Below are 14,252 nucleotides of genomic sequence, written 5' to 3' on the forward strand. Positions count from 1 at the left end.
CTGTGGTAACATTTGCCTCATTTCTGCTGCTGCTTTCTGCCTTAACATTTGGATGATTATATTTTTGTGATACAGTAACCTAGATCTAGATTAATGTAAAAAAAAAATCTTATTTCATTGAACTATGTGAACTCTGAAAGTCCATCTGCAGTTTTTTGTGTCGTTGCCTTCATTTTCCCAGAGTAGTAAGGTTCCTGCTAAAAGGAATGAAGAGTTTCAAAAGAATTTAATTGCTGTGTAATAAGCCTTATCCTTTGGTGAGGTACTTCACTGAAGCTAGACAGTGAGTGTTTTGTGACAGCAGCAAAAGCTGAGGGGGATGGGAGGAGGAGGAAGCTACAAAATGACCACGGCTAGCCTCTCTGCATTCCTGTAAGGCTTGCTTGTTTTAAAATTGGAAGCTGCTATTATAGATGCTCCTCCAAACAGGTTTTTTTCCATACCGTCCCATTTAGCCTTTGGAATGCATGTACGAAAGGGCAGGCCCTCCAAGTGACTTCCCAATCTGTTTTTGTGATTCCAGCCAAGTTCCCTTTAATGTATGGAGCAGGCGAAGTTGAGCTGACTCTTATAATATCACAGAACTCGGGCGCAGCTGCTGCTTTAAGTGGCACTGTGTGATAATACAACAGCTCTGCTATTTACTGGGACTCAAGTGCCTGGACTGGCACACAGAGACGTTATATGAAATCCGAAAGCATGAGGATAAAGGAGATTTCTTTGCGGCAAGATCCTGATCTAAGGAAGGAGTTGGCATTGCTAGCTCGAGGATGTGATTTTGTGCTACCTTCTAGATTCAAGAAGAGACTGAAAGCTTTTCAGCAGGTCCAGGTTTGTCTTTCCATTCTTATACAATTAAGTTATTGTTGTCAGTTGTGCCTTCAAAGCCATGCAAACTGCAGGAAATACATGGAGGTTCTTCCTAAACTAGCAGGATTTCAATAGTCTGTTCCATGTATGATGATTTCTTCTGTGTTTTAAAAGACTGTGCAAACAAAAAAGGAGAGGTTACTGAAGCACAGATAAAGTGCAGTGTTTGCACAGAGGCATATGCAGTGGAAAGTTGGTCCACTCAATGCTGTTAGACTTTTAAAGACTGTTTTCTTTAATTTGCATAATCATAACTTGCAGGTATTTTCCTGGGTTTTTAATTCACCTTTTACTGAAACTGGGCATATAAAATACACTGAAATTGGCTGTAACTCATAGTGCATTAAAAGATGCTTTCATACTTGCACCGTGATCCTGAATTCCTTTAGATTGTTTGTCCTGGACTTTGATTTTGGATGAGCTCAGTTTTTGCTACATGGTTCATACACATGCCTCTGGAGTTTTGCAGCAGTGAGTTAAATCCACCATTTTAAACTGAGCTCATAATTGAGAATAGAACCATTTAAAACCCATAAGTGGAAGGAGAACTACTTCAGAGTAAATGTTCAAAAACATGATCTTTTGGAAGGAGGGGAAGAATGTACAACTGCATTATTGAAGAAACTGAAATTGGGTATTTCCTTGAACACACTTAACTTTAAAGCTTTTGGTGGTATGTGAAAGCATTCACTTTGTCCTTACATCACCCTCGCTTTTAATTCATGTGCTACAAGTATACCAGTGATGGTATGTGTGACTTTTAATCCATTTTTAATTAAGGGAAGTTTAGCCATTGAATAAAAATTCTATTATCTTAGGTCTTCTGGCTTTTGAAATAATTTCTAAATATAGCTGGCTACTTAATTTTTAATTCAGTGCACTAGTGTCACTTTCAGGTGACCTTCAAGAGAGGGCCATAGACCACTATGACCCTAAAAAATGTGTTAGCCTTCTGTCTTCTACATTATTTCAAATTTGTTTCAGCTAAGCTATATAAGCAATGTTTATTCCCTTGTGCAAAGTACAATGCAAGTGCTGAGCCTGCTGGTTTATGCCTTTCATTCGCAAGTGTACGTTGAGTGGATTTTATGACTTGTACCTTTTCTGCAGAACTGAAGACATAAGAAAACTTTTTGTCTAGAGACAGCAGGAAAAGAAAGTACTATCTTAATTACCCAAAAGATCAGTTAATATTTAGGCACCTCAGAGCATGATGCAAATTTAGTCTAGTCATGGCATGCTGTTGTAAACAAACACACTATTACCTTGTGTGGTGCCCCTTAACTTGATCTGGCTTTCATCGAATGGTAGTTGGCTCGCTTGTACTCTTCCAGGGCTTTCTTATGTTGAGCTAGAAAACATCTTGACATAGTGTGGTACCTCATACCTACAAGCAACTAAGTACTTTAGAAAACAGCTTGTCTAATCTCTAGGTTTTCTTCTGGTTTAGCATGCTGCTGACTGTCAACTTAACATGCAGACAATGAACAAATATTTCTCATTCTTAACCGGCCTTCACTTCTTGAGTGCACGGCAGCTGTAGGATAAAGTATGCTAAACCACATAATTAGTACAGACTAAATTCTTTAGAGAAATGGACTTAATAGAAGTATAAAATCTGATGTCTGTCTTTGCTCAGTTTGATATAAAGTATTTTACCTGATATTCCTTCTTTAAAATGGCACTTCATGTTTTTAAGGAGAACTTTCTGAAAGTACCTTAAAAAAAAAAAAAAAAAAAAAAAAAAACCGCCTAAAAACTATTGAAAAACCTACCTGGCACTTCATGTTAATTTCAACATTTTTCTCATTTCAATTGCTAAGCTTCATTGTCACTGGAGTTTACAACCTCTTGTAACACTGCAACAGTGGCTTTCAGACAGAACAGTTCATTAATATGATGTAAAATTAGAATGCTAAAATGAAGCATATATGCAGGCAGTCTGGTTTTCTATAGTTCTACTACGCTCTTACAATTTTTCATATAACTTATAGCAAATTCTCCTTAACAGGTTCAGTGCTAGTAAAGCTATTAAAGCTAGACACTTAAATTTAAAAAATGAGATAACGTGGCTCAGCACCTGCTCTGAGGTGAGATGGAGTGACTGGGTCTTCCACAGGTTCTAGGAAACTCTTAAGGTAGTGGCTTTCTGCACAGAGCCATGTAAGTAATCTGTGTAGGTAATCCCCTGTGCTTTGGAAGGGGCAGCCTCTGGCATGTAACAAATCAAGTTTCATGAAAAAGCTTTAAATAGCCAGCCAGTAGTGAGGTGGTTGAGACTGGTAGAACAGGCTGTTTCTCAGTGGTTGCATTTTCTAATGAAAATTGATAAAACAGAGCAAGATAGGGCTTTCTAGAAAGATCAGTTTATCTAAAGGAAGATAAAACACTGCACAACTGCTGAAATGTTTTTTGGTACTTTGAGGAACTGAGGTTTTTTTTATAGCTAACTGCATAAAACACTGTAGAACTTTAGTCTGTCTACTGACGTTGGTTGTAAGAAAGAGCTTTCTTAGATAATTTAACACCCACAGAATATAGTGCACTGGAGATGCAGCACTTGAAAAGGCACTGTGTCCATCTTGCTCATCAATTTCTCTGAAACTTTGGAGGGAGAAACTATCACCATGTCAAATGTACTGGCAACTTAATGATGTGAACTGAAAGGCTTATCACCTGCTGATAGCTGAGCAGAGTGTTTTAGCCAACAACTGGTGACGTCCCTACCTGTCAGAGCATCATTACCCAGGCTACGCGAGGAAAATATGCCTGAAGTTCAAGACAAAATAACTGAATACATCTGTGTACCGTGACGATGCTTATACCCATCAGTGTTAGCTAAACTAGGAAAACGGGTGGGTTTTGCTGCTTAGAGGCCACGCTATGTTGTAAAACAGTTGAGTTCTGACTGTCAAATTAGACTTTCTTAAAGTCAAATTTGTGCTGAATGTGATCAATTTTTTTTTTTAAAAAAAGAAAAAAAAAAAAAAAAAAAAAAAGCTGGCCTAAATCTTTAATTCATCCTCTGGATGTCAGCACCCAAACTAAGTGCTGGTGTATTTTCTGATACTCGAGCTGCCTCATGCCTTTATCTGCTGTTACTACTTGGTGATTCCTGTGGTTGCATGCGTCACACCTCAGTGTGAAATGGAGAACTACCAGTTCCACGGCCACCTGTTAATGATACTAAATGCTGCTTACGTGTGCTATTTATGTCAGCTGTATGAGAAGTATTTCTTCAACTTCTGCAGCACCTCACAAGATTGGCTTGCCATGTGAAGTAGGTTTAGACACTAGTGCCCCTTCATCACTTCTGCACTCCTACTACTGAAATGCTTCCTAAATGCTTGTCGGACGTTCAAGACAGCAACAAATACAAAGGCTGTAGGTGCTAATGTGTGCAGGGCTGGTGTGTGGTTGTGGTGTAGTGCAGAGACTCTTCTAGTCATTGAGATAACCTTCCCAACTGTGAGGTAAAATTAACTTTAAAAAGCTTAAGTGAGGCAATTGCTTTTACGACTGTACTCACGGAAGTAAGTTGTGTAACAGAGGTCTCTGGCAGGCCAGTATTCCTATTAGGACCAATTTTCTATTTTAATGTTACTTGGAGACCTTTTAACACCACAGAGGAAGAACCTCATATTCATTTTTACATAATAGTTTTACATGAGGCACACAAACTTTTTTTTAAAGAACAAAACCCAAATGTTTGCTGGGAGAGAGGTAGGGGGGCATGGAATGGAAATCTAATTCCAGCTGTAGCTAATCGTTATGTTTGATGCTAGTTTGCTGATACAATGCAAATTTTTCTGAAGCAGATGCTAATATTTAAGATGGAAAGAAAATATCTTGGCTACCTGCTAAGAATGGCTGGTTAAGATAAGAGGTTTTCCTTAAATGGTCCTTTTCTAATTGATTGCCAGTTTTTAAGCTCTAGCCTCTTAAAGGAAGCTGTAAGCAAACTGATTTTTTTTCTTCTTCTTTTTTTTACCCCTTCAGCAATGGAGACTCCTGGTTTGAGCTTAAAACATATTGGCTGCCCTGTGGTAGCAGCTTCTTTAACTGCTTGTGGCTGGTTTATTTTATTTTTTTTTATTTTATTAATTTATGCAAATCTTGCTGTTTCTGTACAGAAGCCAATATGGTGCAAGTTTGTTACAGCTTATGTCACTTGCATGCACGATTTAAGAGTCTAGTTGTCAAGTCCCTCTGCAGCTAAATTTTTTGACCCAACAATTCAGACATTGAAGAGTTCTCATAGATTTATTTTTCCTTGGAATGAAAGTTTCACTAGCCTTTTCTCCATTTTTAACATGCTTCCCCTACCTTTATAATCACTAACGCTTCTAATAGCAGATGTTCTGTATCTGACAGTAGTACTTTGTATGCTAGAAAGCCTGAAATGGTTTGACACATGTTCACCGAAAATATCCTTCAACTTTTGCAGGATCAGAGAGATATGAGATGGTTTTTGCCATTGTCCAAATCGGAATTTGTTGGGCTGTTGCCAGACAAGAAGTTATCAGAATGCTTGCTCCAACTATTGGCTCTGCAGCTCAGTAACAAGGCTGAGCTTGTTGATATTTTCCTTGTTTGAGTGGATTTTTCCTAAGCTCAATCGTGTTGAGTGATTGACACTTGTTTTGTTGTAAAGGTGGAAGGATGAGAAGCTATTGCAGAGTTTAAGAATTAAGTGGATGTCTGTCTTAGCCCTGTTTGTTACTTTTGATGTTGAACTGATGGCCTGTCCTGACAAGGGCTGTTTTCCATAGACAAATGTTAGAATTGCCTCAGGTGTAGCTGACTGTCAGTTTTTCCCCATTAAAATGATGTTTAGGCAGTCATAACTCCTTTGCAGGGTATGTGTGTCCTTTGCAGTCGTTGTTCCACATGACTCCTTTGCAGCCCCAGTGAGGCCCATTGTCTGCGTACACAATCAAAACAATTGTGTACTAGGAGGATCCTACCAGCTTGTCCCCTGAAAACAGTTGGGGTAATAGAATATACTCATAAAGGAGTACTAATTTAATCTATGATCAGAGTATTTTTTGAGAAAGCTGAAACTGTGACAAACAATATATTAGTGAGCGGGATTCTTGATTTGACATAATTAATAAAATGGAGGCAGTTTGACAAGGACTCACAGCCAGTGATTTTTGCACTGCTTCTGTCTTATACAAAATGTAGAAGTTGCCTTTTACAGCGTAGATTTTTCTGAAGAATGTTGCTTTTTTCCTTTTTATGATCTGTACCTTTTTCCTTTTGTAAATTATTAGGGCATGTGAAGGAGGGGTATTTTCACTGGTCAGCCACAACAAACTGTTAGAGGATCCCTTACCTTTTGTCAGCAAATAAAGCAGCTTACTGCTGGACATAGATGTAATATGCAAGGGTCTGTTGTTCTCATGTCCTTGACGAGGAGGTATCTACCTGTTCCTTTTCCCACTCCATCTCCACCCCAGGACATTTCTGAAGAAATTAAAACTTTCTAATTGCATAACTGGAACTTTTTTGATGCTGAAGCTCTACAAAAACCCAAACATATGCAGCTGTGTTTGCAGGTGTTTCTACAGCAATAATGCATTTGCAATAGCATCCTCCAGTTCCCAGCACGACTGCATGATTTGTCTGTGTCAGCTATGCCAAACTGCAAAGATATTTCTAAAGTTTGGGTTATAGTACTTAGGTAAGAGATCTGTTAGTGCAGTATATATATTACTGAAAGTGAGGAGGTTGAGAAGTGCATGCCATAATGGTTCGGTATCATACAGAAAAATGGTGATAATTTATCTCAGATGGAGAGCTCAGTCAGCCTTCACTGATCCATTGAAAATGAGCTTTTGACTATTTGAAAGTTTTCCATTGTTAGCTTTTTTATTGCATGCTGCATTTCTATGTGTGCCTGTAACCTGACTTGTCAGTGGTGACCTCTTACAGATACTTTCATTGAACATGGTTTTAATTTCAATATGCAAGGATGTATTTCATAGTTCCAGGGGGAAGCTCTTCCTGGATACTACTACCTACTGTCTGCTCCTATGTGAGAATTAACACACTGTCCCAAGTAGACTTGTGTAGATAGTCCAAAATTTGCATGCTCTGCTATAATACTGAAGCTTCCTTGTCCCTCTCTTGAGGCTTGTTTTGGCTGTTTCAATATGACTTGGTTAAATTAAAGGGAAAAGAGTTACTGATAGTTCTGCCACTGTAAAATTTTTTGAAAGAGTACTTTAAGCTTTAGTAAGACTTTCAAGACTGTCCAGAGCAATTCCACCCAAACTGGGTGGAGTGTTTCTTTCCCTGGCTATCATGCAACTAAGAGTATCTGAATGACTTCTTATTCTGCTGTCTTGAGACTTAAAATAAAGGGAGAAACCAGCTTCAGGTAGCAAACAACTAACAGTCTTTTTGGACCTCAAAATCAGAGGTTACCATACAAACGGTATTTCAGTGACAGAACAGACTGGCATTCTTGATTGCTAGTGAGATGAATTTTCCAACATGAAATTGTAAAATGAATCTAGATCCCTGCCACTTGGTAGCCATGGATAATCTAGGATTGATATCTTGCTCTTGAAATTGATATTTGCTCTCAACATGGACCAGATTAGTGGTGAGTTACTGCATGAGAAGTACAGTAGAATTTGATAATGAGTGATTAAAAAAACAAAGCCCATGCAAATCAATGGACTCTTCTGAGCTTTCTATTTGTAGTTTCGGCCACCAGTTGCCAAACCAGGAAGGGTTTTGCCTAACTCTGGTCATTATTGGACAGAAGAGGGAACAGATCAGATTCATCATTTGTTTTGTCTTAGCTTAGAGTAACAATGTCTGCACTATGAACTTCTGAACACAATGAGCTTGACATAGTTAAACCCAATATACAAAAGATTATCCATTCCTAGAAGTGTTTTTACATGCTTATAGCAACTAAATTGAATATATTTTGAGGTGAATATATTTTGAGGTGAATATATTTTGAGGTGAATATATTTTGAGGCCATGGAGCTCTAGTTCTAACTCTGTCATAGTCCTCCTTCCTTACACAAGTTGTAGTGCAAGTTTAGGGTCTTCCTTTAGACTTCATTTTTACTATTGTAACATGAAGAAGGATCCTGAACTGCTCTTAACATCACTGAATCTCTTAATTTGCTTATGGAACTGCTACTTAACCATTTCAATCTCAGAAACTCTGGGCACTTTAATTCTGCCAAAATGGGACAGGGCAGTGTATGGCTCAGTTGCTAGAGCAAAGTTGGTTTAGCCTTGAGCATTATCATTCACACTGGATCACAAGACCAAATGACCATAGACTTTTGTACAGAAATAGGCTTGAGAGTAAACTGCCAAGAACATGCATTAATGAGATGAGAATGACAGCAGTCAATCCATGTAAAGTGGAAGTGGGTGCACAACCCAGCATGCAGGCAGGGGACTCCCAGCATATTTGTCTGATCTGAATTTGAAGGTGAACACAGAATTGTTACCTGGAACACAGACTGCTGCATTTGGAGGGTTGCTGAGCCCTGCTCCCTTTTGTGACCAGTATGCATAAAATCAGAAACAGTGTAATTTGAAGTGCTTTTTTTATCTTCTAATGGTACATGACTAGAAATTTATGGAAAACTGTATTAATTTTTCCACTTTTCTCTTCTTTGTAGCACAAATTTTTAAGTGATTGCAGGCCAAACTAGATGAGAGAAATCATCTAAGGCTAACAGAAAAAGTAGACTAGTTTACAACTGCATCAGGTTTAAAATTAATAGATGTTTATCTCTTACTGTGGAAAGAGGAGCGTGATAAAATTAGTTGCTGTAGTACATCCAAAACCAGCTGCCAGGCAGTGACTGAAGGAGAACAAACTGAAGTCCAGGATAGGAAGAAGCAACTGGGACTGAAAGTCTTTTTGCCAGAGGAAAGACTCCTGCATTTATACCACAACACCTGCTTTTAGCATAGATTCATTCTCTGTAGGTGTCTTTGATAATTTGTCTTAACTTTCTGACTAAGCTAGGCAAGATGAAGCATGATCTCAGCATGGTTTTAAGCCTAACATAAGCTTATTGCAAACATTACTGCCACAGTATTCCTCTAATCTTCTTTACGTTAGCATCAGAACCATGCTGCTTCTCAGTGGAATCGACTGTGAGAGTGGATAAGGACATGTCTCTGTATAGCTGGCTTTGACTTGAAGCAATTCAGGGTACTGCTTCACTGTCACTACTCCTGACACACGGGTCGGTCAGCTCTGTATGCAGGACTGGGGGAAGATGCAGCTGTACTGTGGCACAGCTTGCCTTATGCTGTGCTCTGAAACTTCCTTGTTAAGCTTTCAGATGAACTTTCTGTTGCCAAGCTATTTTTCAGGGCAATAATTAGAGTTTAGGGAAATGCAGCTTGGAAAAAACCAAGATTTTGGAACTTTTAAGTTGTCAAAGCATCATGTTTCACAGAGGAAAAAATACTGTTAAACTTATCAGGCTCAATGGGAAGTGGTACAGTCAGTGAACTCTTGCAGTAATAAGTATGTCTTTTTAGTTTGGCTAGGAGGAGGCTATTGAAGCATACAGAGAACAAGGGAAAAACATCACTTCTTTAACTTAGGCAATTGGAAATCTGAACGTCTCCCACAAGCCTGAGAGGTGGTGTTACAGAAGAGGTGTTTCTCTGGGCTTCACCTGATGGACATACTGGCAGCAAGCTTAATTTACCTACCCTGAAACAGGTTTTTGAAGGCACTTTAACATGACAAAATATCTGAGGTGTTGGAACAGAATTTTCTAAACTAATATGTTTTCCTTCCAAATGAGACCAAAACCTTTTCTAGACAATAGTAGCATAAATCTTTTACTTGGTGTTTTCAAGATTTTAATTCCATAAAACTACCGTTCATGTCACTTGCTTATCTAGAGGGAAATGTTGAGTTTCACTATGCAATCAAACACACAATAAGTTAAGAAATATTCCTGTGACTTCAGTAGACTGACTGACAGCTATAAAAGGTCAGCGAGATGGGAAGGCTGGTCAGATACTCCTCCTGAACATGCTTACTGATAACATTTTCTTGCATTCACAGTTACTCTTTAACACTGATAGACTGTAGGACACCTTGTATTTTATGAAAACTTGGAGAGACTTTTCATTGAAATAAAACTACAGTATAAGCTTAGAATTTCTAAGTGTGTGCTGTCAGCATTTGGGTCTCATCCTTATCACCCTGCTGTCCTTTGGGCCTTTCTGTTGACTTCCATTTTCTGCTACATATCAGGGAAACTTCATGCAGTACCTGTTTTTGTTGTTGGTTGTTTTATAAGCATTGTATGTGAGTGGTTGCAGAAATATTAGGATTTTAAAGGCTGAAAAGAAAACCTCTGCAGAAAATTCTTTTAGCTTATTATGCTCTTAGTTTCACCCAGGTAAGATTAACATAAAGTGTGATAAATAACAATAGAAGATCCAGTCTATTGAAGAACTAGATTAATTTATACATTTCATGTTTCAAAAGTATTGGAATTCTTTTTTGATTCCTTAGTTAAATACTAAGGATTTGAAACAAGCATTTACCTATTTGATAGGTAAAAATCTCCTTATAGTATTTTCAGTATTTAATACCATTTTTGTTTGCGATTGTGGTGCACCACTTCTTAGTTAAGAAGATAAATAGGCGTAACAAAAATTGGTCTGTCAGATACTGGACGATCTTGGCGTTGCTGAGTGAAGTTCTCTTTCGGTATTCATGTGAAAACAATGCAGACACCAAATAAGTTCCATCGGCTTGTCTTAATCAGTAAGCTGTCTAAAAAATATTAACTGCTGAATGCATCTGCTGCTAGTCTGCTTGTGTCTACCAAGAAGACTGAATTTCTGTCTTTGAAATTAAGTGTAGCCATGTTCTCTGTTATTTACTAATATATTACTATATTGTAATTATAATAATGGATTTATGCCAGTATTATAAACAACTGCTGAAAAACAGTTGGAAAATGATCTGGAGAGTTGCAAAATTGAGTGGGAAGTTTGCCCTTTGAACAGTGACCCCCATGGGATATAAACTTCCACTTCCTCCCTTGTGAAAGTCTGGGCATGTAAGTGTTGATAGCTGTGGGTAGTCCTTCTGGTTCTATATGTCATCAATGAAAACTGGTTCTGTATTAAAGGTTTTCTTGGGTTCTCTTAGACAAATCTTACAGAATTTTGTTTACATTACTACAAATATGGAATTTTCAAGGAATTGTCACTTCCTGTCTTTTATGTAAGATTTAAACTGCAGGAGCAGCTTCACAATAGAGTTACAGATTCTTGACTTTACATATATTTATTGCAATTACTAATGCAACATTCAGTCCTGACAGTGGGGCACACATCTACTTGTATGAGAAGAGACGACTTAGGGGGGATTTAACTAATGTGTATAAATATATGAGGGCTGGGTGTCAGGAAGGAAAGGGCAACCTCTTCTCACTTATGCCCTGCGATAGGACATGGGGTAATGGTCACAAGCTGGAGCATGAGAAGTTCCACCTCAACATGAGGAAGAACTTCTTTACTGTAAGGGTTCCAGAGCACTGGAACAGGCTCCCCAGGGAGGTTGTGGAGTCTCCTTCCTTGGAGACTTTTCAGACCCGTCTGGACGCGTTCCTGTGTGACCTGCCCTAGACTAGATGGTCCTGCTCTGGCAGGGGGGTTGGACTCAGTGATCTCTGGAGGTCCTTCCAACCCCTAACATTCTGTGATTCTGTGATATTTAGGGCTTATACAGCTGTTATCCTTAACTCAAGCATGTTATTGTTTGTGCTTTCTCCTCAAGCTTCAGGGAAAATCTTCACTTACCAGGCCACTATCCTTTGTCAGTTTAGCTTACCAATGCCATTATTAAATTTTGAAGCTCTGAGAAAATGTAGATGGTTTTCTAAATTTTAAATCGACCACTGAAATGGAATAGTTGTGCAAAAAGAGTAATGGACTGTTGATGCAGATTTTCCAGTCAAAAATTCAGTGTTAGTAGACTACTAGCAGTTCTTAGGGAATAAATTCTATGGTTAAATTTATAATTAATTTTAGAATAGCTTAATCCTGCACAATTAGTGGATTTTGATTGCTCTGAAATAACAGAACTGGCTCTTTTCACCAGCTGTAAAATGTGTGCATGTACAGAAATAACAAGCTGAAATTACAGAAAGCTGTGAAGCTTTTGGAGCCCTTTTAGTATCATGTTCCTTCATTAGAGCACATAGAGCAGAGTACCCTCAGCTGTACAAGGAGCCTTTTGGTTGTCAGATGGGATTCAGACTGAGAAGAATCCCTGGCCCTTCTTGGGAAGGTAAGGAGAGAGAGGAGATGCAATACTATATGGTGCATTACTGGGAGCTGATAGTTTTGGACAGCCTGGTTGTTTCTTTGGTACTGTTTCTTGGTGTGGACTGACGTTAACAGTACGATTGAGTTGTCCAGTTGCACGTTGCTGGTGGCATTTCAGAAGCATTAATGTGCTCAGAACATCCATTTGGCAGATGCAGAGCGAGAGCTGTGCTCTGAGCTGGCTCCTGGATACCGCATGGAATAGTCAAGGGTGTTTTGGTTTGTGCCCTAGAGGGTGTTCTCACTAGATGCCTAGCAGTAGGCACCAAATCTGTCAGAAATTATTAAGTGATCGTACACTTTCTAATGCTAATGTAGCATTTTTATAATTTCTTTGTTCACCAAGTTTGAGAAACCAGCTTGTTGAAAAGGGCAACTGCTTTCAGTATAGGGGAAGTTATTTTGTCTTGCAGTGAGAAGTTTGTATTTTGTTTGGCTTTAGTGCTGAATAAATATGGGCTTACAGATTAAATATATAATATTTTTACACTGAGAATACTGAGTTCAAGGTCATGCTTCAACATAGCATTTCCATCATAGAAAAACAAAAAAAAAAATCAGTTTTCTTATATGTCTGTCTTCAGGTCTGAATCTGTTGCTTCCTCCTCATTATCATGATATGAAACATGTTCACAAGATACAAAAAGATACAATAAAGGCTATTTATTTACTTTTTATTATTATTCAAAAAAACAACAGCAAGGGAAGTTAAATGTACTAGGATAGTCCTTACACCTCTGAGATCACCACAAGCATTTAAGAACAGCTTTTAGCCTGAAATAATAGAAGTCATTTGTGTACTCTGAAGTAAAGTAGTCATTTCTGAAAAAAATGTAAAGATTACAATGAACAACTAGTTCTGTTGATATCCTTTCTTCTTTTCTTGGGACTATTTCCATTGTAGTCTTCCCTCTGTCCCTTCCTGTCCTTTTAAAAGAAACTTTTTAATCTGAGGGCAGTTGTGGGTTTTAAAAATGTCTTTGTCTGTACGAGGTTTTCCTGAAATACTGATTTTACCTCATGTTACCTGAAATATTCAGGGGGCATTAGTTGTCTATAAGTGACACCCCGTTCTCAGATGAGGCACCACGTCATGGGGCATCCCTCAAGAGCTGGAGCACCTGCCGCTTTGGTGGCAAGTGAGCAGCTCATGGTCAGGCACTCCAGGCAGATCTTGCAAATGGGGAAAAGGGGAAATAAAGTAACATAACTTTGCTGTTTAGAATGAACATAAGACTTTGATTGTGTTCAGTAAAAGGTGGTTTGATTGTCAGTGCCCAAAAGCATGCTATCTATCTGATTGTGTGGTACCAGTCCAAGCAACAGGTCTTTAGTTTGGATTTGCATAAGGTAACTGCTAGGGCTCTACTAAAGTGCCCATGTGTAGAGCTGGGTTTCTAGAGTGAAACAGGATGTTAATCCAGTTACATACATTATTAGTAATGCTGGTGGTAATGTTACTTAATAAAATGTTGCTATCTTTTTTTACTTTCCAAAAGTCTAGAAGTCTGCGTTTGGAAGGGATGTTTGATGCCCTGTGGCACTCTTGTATTAAGCTGATGCCTCATGAGCTGGACCACTGAACTAATGATGAGGTATCAGAAGTTGTAATTTACAGGATTCTTAGAAAATTACTCTAGGTGTCACAGGTTCAAGGTAACTTTTTTCCTCTATGAAATGAAACTTGTAACTTGAGGTAATTCTGCAATCCTAAACAGGAATGCTGGCTCAAATGCAGTGGAGAGAAAAGAAAGGCCAAGGCAGGCTTTTTCGGCATGTGTAGCATTCGGGTGAGGGCCTACTGGCTTTGAAACCTGCAAATTAAAATTTGCTGTCCATAAGCACCTAACTCTTTCATTGACTTATGGAAGGACTTTGTGGTAGGAAAGCTTGGTATTTTTACAGGCACTTTGGCAAAGGTGATAAGAAGTAAAATGAGAGTTTGAGGGTCTGTGTCTGTCTTCCCCCCCTGTTGGAAATGAGAGATGGAATTCAGGATGGGCCTTGGGATGAAAGACTTCATG

General features: G+C 38.6%; 1 protein-coding gene across 1 annotated transcript in view; it reads left to right on the top strand.

The window, feature by feature from the left end:
* The first annotated feature begins 526 nt into the window (after window positions 1-526).
* Window positions 527-14,252, top strand: part of LOC103771938 (serine/threonine-protein phosphatase 2A regulatory subunit B'' subunit beta-like) — a 29,440-nt gene continuing 15,714 nt past the window's right edge. The window contains exon 1 of the mRNA XM_008939258.1: window positions 527-831. Coding sequence (XP_008937506.1) covers window positions 685-831 — 147 coding nt within the window. The 5' untranslated portion in view covers window positions 527-684. The remainder of the gene's footprint in view (window positions 832-14,252) is intronic.

Source organism: Merops nubicus, unplaced genomic scaffold (assembly GCF_000691845.1).
Source record: "Merops nubicus isolate BGI_N331 unplaced genomic scaffold, ASM69184v1 scaffold19354, whole genome shotgun sequence".
In the NCBI taxonomy this organism is placed as follows: domain Eukaryota; kingdom Metazoa; phylum Chordata; class Aves; order Coraciiformes; family Meropidae; genus Merops; species Merops nubicus.